Consider the following 7,407-nt stretch of genomic DNA (forward strand, 5'->3'; position numbering starts at 1 on the left):
GGCTCACACCTTGTTTCAGTGTCAAATCGTTTCAGTAATTTTCCTGTTTTTTGCTGTGTTGGATGAAAGGCGAGTGTTTACCTCCGAGCCTTCCTGCAGGTTTATATAACGTTCAGATCTGAGTAAACATGTTAAGAGCCTTACAGCTTCATGTCATGTATGCATACAGTCGGTTGTGTTAGGGTAAAGAAATTATTTGTTGTTCGTTCCACAAAGATGGGCTCAACAGATACGGACAGATCTGATGGTGCCATTAAAGAGACTAGATGTTAAAGCTAAAGGCTACAGGAACGTCTCCAAGCAGCTTCATGTTCCAACGTCCACAGCTGCTGATTATTAAAAAGTAGAAGGTTTATGGGACTGCAGCCAACCTGCCGGGCCATGGACGCAAGAGGAAATGTGACTCCAGGTGGATCAGGCGGAAAAAGAGCCAAGGAAATCATCCAAAACCATCGCAGCTGAACTCTAAGGTCAAGGTGCTTCACTATATTGTGAATCGTATGGATGAGGACCCAGGTGGAGAAACACAACAAAGATGAAGGCTGATGAGTTACAGCAGTTGTGTTTTATTGATGATTATGGATCAACAAATAGAGCTGTCTGTATGTGATGTCAGCCCAACCCTGGTCCTGCAGGTTTTAGTTGCTCCCCTGCTTTAACACGCCTGATTTGATTGAATGAGTGATTACCAGACTTCTGCAGAACCTGAAGACCTGCTGAAGAGCAGAGAAATGTCTAAATAACGATTCCCTGCCAAGGAATTCACAAACTCAAACTGAAATAGACAAGTCTATAAGGTTTTGTTTCAGTGTGGAAAGATTTGATGTTTTTCTTGCTAATATTATATATTTTTGCTGCTGTTTGAGTAAAAAACGTCCTCCAAATAAATGTGTCCAACATGAAACCTGCAGTAATAATTAGGCCTGGAACACACAAAACAGGTTTTAATTTATTTCCTTTACCCTCGGACACTAACTGGCAAACAAAGCTGCTTGAGTATCCTAGACAGCAATAAAAAGATGAAAAACTAATAATAATAAATGGAAACGTGTTCTCTTGGCTTTGTTCGAAGGATCTGGTAACTGATTAGCACTGTCAAAAAAAAGCTTTTCCCAGTTTTAATGAAGACAATAGCTGGTCCTATTTGTTAAAAACGTATGTTTATTGTTCAGATACAAACTTCTCACTCATCAGTAGATGCCCAGCTGATCCCAGAAGTCACACAGATCGTTCCTGGTCCCCACCTGTGCGTGCGACCGCACCGTCAGGTTCATGACGAGCCACGCGGCGTCAGAATAACGCGGCCAAACGGGAAGAAGCTGCTCCCGGCAGAAAGCTGTCTGCTGAGCCCCGGAAGAAGGGTCACCGGCGTGGGCGAAGGCCCCCCAGTAGCACAGCATCCGATTGGACAGCAGCGTCTCTGACGAGGACAGGGTGTAGTTGGCCACCGACGAGGAGCCGAAGAGAAAGGGCAGCTCGGCCCCGTGGCAGACGTGCTCGTAGCAGAATCTGAGGCCTGACCAGACGCGATGGTCTGAGGCCACGTGGTCGAACACGTACATCCAAACATGGCTGCCCGCCGCTGTGCTGGCACGCGCTGACCTTCTGGAGGGGCACAGGAAGACGTAATCTGTCACAATCTGAGAAATAAAATTAAACGCTGGTCAGGCAATTTGACATTCAGATAAAAATGTAACCAAAAACAAAATGCAAAGATTAGCAAATCTTATAAACCCATATTTTATTCACAATGGAACATAGAAAATATATCAAATGTTTAAACTTAGAAGTTGTACCAGTTTTGGAATATATCTTGTTTTAAATTTGATGGCAGCAACACATCCTTAAAGTCGGGACGGGGCAACTAAAGACTGTAATTTAATAATAAACAGCAATTAGGTTAAAGGAATAATCCTGTCAACTTTAAATGGATGTTCTATGTAATAAGTTATCAAACTCAGTAACACAAGGGGGGCAAATTAAAAACTTAAAAATTCTGTATGAATGAAAAATCATTCATACAGAAACATAAAATACCTTCTCCTGGTTACATATTATGTAGAGTTTAGAATAAACACCTTTAATGGACAAATAAATATAGATCAAACTTCCCGTCTGATGAGCTCTGCTGCTTTTTCCACATCGAATCAAAAGAATTAAAGATTATCTTCTTGGCCTCAAAGTACCTGGGACAGGAGGACTTCACTAACAAAAGGAGAAGCAACAGAGACTCGATCGCTCACAGACTGGGGGGCCAGAAGAAATGTTTCAAATGGCCGGATCTGGCCTGCGGGCCTTGAGTTTGACCATGTCGCATAAGACATGTTTATCCAGGCTAGGCTAATGGTTAGCCAAACAAGTGCCCATCACTTTTCAGACCTTTAAAGCAACTCTTTTATAAACAACAAGCTACATGAGCTAATGTGAAACCTCTGCATGTTTGCACGCCGGGCACCAGTGTCCCTCCGTGGAAAACAGTCTGTTGTTTGTCCTTTCAGGTCTTTGAATGTCTCTCTGTCTGACCCCTCCCCTAAGGCAACATGGCCCCCAGGACCATGTTAAGGTAAAGAAAAGGACTTTATATATATTTGAAGGCAGAACAGCAACAACGGGTGTTCCCAACAGACTGAAAAGAAGCAAAACAAACAAACAAAAACAGGCTAGTTTGCTCCTTTCCAGCTGGTTACCTGGAAACAGGATGTATTTTTGGGCAATGCACACGTTGCGCCCACACAACTGCAACATCTAACAGCTAAACACACACAAAGACACAAAGACACACTCACTCTCTTTGCACAACTGTATTCATCCATGCCAGGCAGGCACTGTACCCATAACAAGTGGAGAACGTTTCCTTCTGTCCTGAAGAGGAAGAGGAGTTCTGAAGGTACTTTGTCCTCTGAATAAACCCAAAAACTCTGATTCTGTGCAAATCCAAGAGGCTGGAGCAACAATAATTACACATAAATGGCTGTGACTCACAAACATCGACCCAAAATCTGATAAAAATCCCAACAACTCCCTCGTTTGTCATCAGAAGAGGTGAGAGCGGGCGAATAAAGAATGCTAGGCCTTTAATGTACATTTTCTGTCTGAGGAAGGTCCTGAATGACTCTACGGTCAAACTGAATTATTAAAGTTAGAAACAATCAGAAGAAAAGAGAAAATTGGTGGAACAAAAACTAGAAGCTAAAATGAGCAGAACAGTAGCTAAAAGCTAAAACTATCACAGCAGTAGCCCAAAATGAAAATGATCAGAACAGTATATTAAATAAAAATCAGCAGAACAGTAGCTAGAAGCTAAAACCAGCAGAAGGAGAGATTATATAGAAGCCAAAGTTAGCAAAACATTAGCTGAAAGCTTAACTTAAAGCTGAACTGACCACAACAGTAGCTAAAATAATTGTAATAATGTAAAATAATTCAAAAAGTAATAAAGTTATGAAAATCTAAAGTCACACTTTGGGATTTGGGTTTTTGTTTTTTCAGTTTGTTGTTTTTGTTTCCGTTGGTGTTATTATTTATTTATTTCTGTTATCTTGTTAGTTTGGTTTGAGTCTCGTGTGTCTGTGTCTGTTTCCTGTCACCACTCACCTGTTTACCTGCCACGCCCATCTCCACCTGTCGGCTATTATTCTCATTCACCTGTTCCCACTTACCTCATCATCCTCTGCTTTGATACCCTGTCATTTCCCCACCACGCTGTTGGATCATTGTTTCTTCCATGCCTGTCCTGTGTTCTCCCGTGTCTCTAGTTTTTTAGTTATGTTCTGGTTCAGCTTCTTGTTTTCATTTGAATAAATCAGTTTTTTCTTTAGTTCAGAGTTAAGAGTCTGCTTTCTGTATTCGCCTCCGTCTCCACCAATCATGACAGGGGCAAGGCCGGGAAAGAACTTCCAGAAGTACAGTTAATCCTGTCGTCAACAAACAAGTGTTTGGGAGCATTTTAGATCTAAGGAGACGGATGTGAATCATTTAGTATTTATGAGATGAAAGTAGGCTCTGCAGGAGGCAGAAGCTAACAGCCTTTGTGCGTCAGGTGGTGCAGCTGGACTCGACACTGTTCCCTCGGTGTGAACAGAGTCTGAAGGTTATCGGTGCTTCATTCAGCTGCTGGGACAGAACCACCAGCTTTATCTGCATTACTGTTAGTTAATATCCCTAGGAGTTTGAATGCAGTCCATTTCTTTAACATATTTACTGTAAATATTCTAGCTTTTGCTGAGCAGTCTGAAATGTCTCCATCAGTGAAGCAGTGAAGGGAAAGTTAGGAAGTCTTTGGAACTTCACACTTATTGAAAACATAAATATCTGTTGCAGATTTAATGGTATTGTAGCCAAGATTTCTGAAAGAATAAAGCAGTTTATCTAGACATTCCACAACCTACCCTGAAGCTGTAAATAAAAGACAAAGATTTGTTCATTGTCTCATGAAATGCTAATGTTTGTATAAACAGAAGCTATTCATACAATATGACCTTTTTGAGCTAATAAATCTAACAATAGGTAATTTCTCCATGCTGAAAGGGTTTTTAGCTGATATATGTTATATAAAAGGCAAATAATGTTTTTGTCCATGTGTGTTTTGATGTACCTCAAACACCTGATTAACTTTAGGAATCAACCCAATCAAAGAATCCCATCACAGCAAATAATCATCAAAATGGCTATATTATAGTCAAATTTGCACATATTTTCTCAAAAATGGTTGTGGTAGTAGATTAAAGCGATCCCCAACACATATTCTGAGCGCTAAGAGAAAAATCTTTGTTTCAAAAACTATTAACTCTTTAGAGTCAGCTATCTGTCTTCATGAGACGCTGAACATATTTAATGAAGCCTTCAGGCCACAACAGCCAACTGACACTTAAAGATACAAAAATGGCAACAAATTGGTCCATTTTACAGACATTGAGCTAAAATTTGATGTGGCAACTAAGAGTCAATCACAAAACCGACTCTGAGCGTGAGACTGTGCACAAACCTATCTTCAAGGTTTGACTATAAGGCTACAACGCTGTCACTTCTCATCATAACTCTGGGTGCTGTGAATTGCTTCAACGAGTGTTTGGCCTTTAATGTCTCCAAACAGTTGCCAACTTTGTCTGGTGTTTGATTCTGGCCAGATAGTTTTAAAAAGCTTCCTGCTGGCAGAGAGAGAGAGAAAACCTCAACCATGACAGCAAAGAGGGTCTCAGTCTGTGGTTCCTGCAGCTGATCCCTTCTGTCATTGCAGAGCCACTTAAAAAACAAGTCCCTGCTCAGCGGAGCAGTCAGGCTGCATCTTAAACAGACAAATATCCTGACTCCAGGTGGTCTGCATGCAAGCACTGGCTGTCAGTTCCCACTGCAGGCTAAAGATTTAATAACATCACGACTGTTCATACATAATCACATTCCTTTGATTTATTAAGCCTAGGTTTCTAAGGAAGTGCAAACTTGAACTATAGCAGGTTCCAAAGTCTTTTTAAACATATCGTTTTTTACAAAGCTTTGTGCATAATTTTCTTTTTTCTTTTTAGATTTGGCAGTTTCTTGCAAATTAGTTCCCAAATGTAAATTATTGTGCAACAGACCTAATTATTCTTTTAAGTGTTTGCAGCATGAAAAATTAACAGGTGCCTGAATACTTTCAGAAGCATGTTCCCAGCTGGTCCTACCTGGGTTAGCATGCCTCTGCAGTCGGCCTCTTTGTGCAGGGGCAGGTATTTGTTCAGGATCCAGAGAGCATGCTGTTTAAAGATGGCTGCGACGTACACGATGCACTCCACCACAGACACCGGCTCGTTAAAGACCCCGTACACAAAGAGCACCCCTTCCTCTGAGGTAGTCCCTGCAGGACAGAAAACAGTTCGGCTCGTGATTCAGTCAACTTTAAATCACTCCAGCATTTCTGAAATAATCTGCCCTGTAATGAGGACCCGTGGGAGCAGGGATCCAAATCCAGAATAAAGATGTTTGTGTCGTTTCGTGCAGTTGTTGGCGAGTCTCTTACCCAGCAGCACCGTCTTCTCTTTCTGCCAGTGGCCCTTCTGAAAGGCAGAGAGAGCCTGCTCTTTAATTAAGTCCCCGTCAACGTTCGGACCCCACGTCTCAAAAGACTCCAGGAACCTGAACGGGTTCACAGTCTTAGAACCTGGAATTAAAACACGTCAACTTAGTGTGTACAGAAAACATGGCAAATCCAAAACAGATGGCACAGGTATACTGTTCTTCATTAGAAACAAATAAAGTTTTCAGCGTATTCTCTGAAACAGTCTACACAGTGGATGTTTCTGCAGCTCAGGATGGAATCACAGAATTAAAGATCAATAACCCTGTCAACCATAGACAGATTACCATCATTTTTTTGCCATCAGGCAGAAAAATCCATTTAATTGCCCCTTCAGGGGCCTAGCGTTGAGTTTTAATTATTTCTCTTCCTGTCTCTCAGGTTAAATGCAAGTTTTTCATCATCTCTTGCCGATAAATGCTGCCTTGTTATGCAACTGCGTGGGCATCCTACTTGTTTTTATCTGTGCAGCCAGGACGGCCTGGGGAGGGACAGACAGCAGGCAGGTGAGGTCGCTCGCGGAGCAGTTGGTCTGCTCGGCGAAGTCTTTTCCCAACTGCAGCGCATCGTGTCTGGGAACAGGACGCAGACGGGCAACATTAGTGCCAGAGACACTCCTGCCTGGTTCTGATTGGGTAATGAGGAAGCTAAGCCAAAGCCTTACCTTGTCCTCAGTGGGATGGAAAAGGGCAGGCTCTGCAGGACGGCTTGTTTAAAGAGCGGCTCGCTGCTCTGGATCATCAGGTGAAGAGCGACTGACTGCGCACCTGCACTCTCCCCAAATATTGTTACCTGTGAAACAAAAGAAGCAACATGATAAGAGACAACATTCTCCAAGTGGACAATGTGGTAAATCCTTGAAAATAACATTATGCACAATTTCATGTCACACTCATACAATGTGCTGTGGATGACTCTTAGCTACTACCACATTCAGTTTCAGCTCTGTAAGGGGCTGAGTTAGAATCATTTACATGGTTGCAAATGTCTGTTGGGTGTGGGTATACCGTATTCTCCAGACTATGGTATCATTGTGCTTGATTAGCCTTAACCCCCACAGATAATCTACGGCAGGGGGGGTCAAACCCAGAGACACAAGGGGCCAAAATTAAATATCTGGTCCTAGCCAAGGGCCGATCACGATCAATATTTATTAAAAATTACATAAATTAATTGGTTTTAGATGTATTATGTCAAATCATTCTTATCAATGACCTTTTCCCAGTTACAGATTATACAGAATTTAGAGCAAACAGACTTTAATGAACACAGACAAATAGATCAAACTTCAAAAAGCTCATCATTAGCTGTCATTTCTTACGCCTCACTCAGCTTTTAAATGAAGTTTTTAACAT

General features: G+C 41.8%; 1 protein-coding gene across 1 annotated transcript in view; it reads right to left on the reverse strand.

Moving 5' to 3' along the window:
* Nucleotides 1-1,141: 1,141 nt before the first annotated feature.
* LOC108249375 (cAMP-regulated D2 protein) overlaps nt 1,142-7,407 on the reverse strand; it is a 12,742-nt gene continuing 6,476 nt past the window's right edge. The window contains exons 5-9 of the mRNA XM_017438734.3: nt 6,717-6,844; nt 6,506-6,624; nt 5,996-6,136; nt 5,661-5,833; nt 1,142-1,640 (exon numbers count right to left, since the gene is read on the reverse strand). Of these exons, the coding sequence (XP_017294223.1) occupies nt 1,191-1,640; nt 5,661-5,833; nt 5,996-6,136; nt 6,506-6,624; nt 6,717-6,844 (1,011 nt within the window). The 3' untranslated portion in view covers nt 1,142-1,190. The remainder of the gene's footprint in view (nt 1,641-5,660; nt 5,834-5,995; nt 6,137-6,505; nt 6,625-6,716; nt 6,845-7,407) is intronic.

Source organism: Kryptolebias marmoratus, linkage group LG1, assembly GCF_001649575.2.
Source record: "Kryptolebias marmoratus isolate JLee-2015 linkage group LG1, ASM164957v2, whole genome shotgun sequence".
In the NCBI taxonomy this organism is placed as follows: Eukaryota; Metazoa; Chordata; class Actinopteri; order Cyprinodontiformes; family Rivulidae; genus Kryptolebias; species Kryptolebias marmoratus.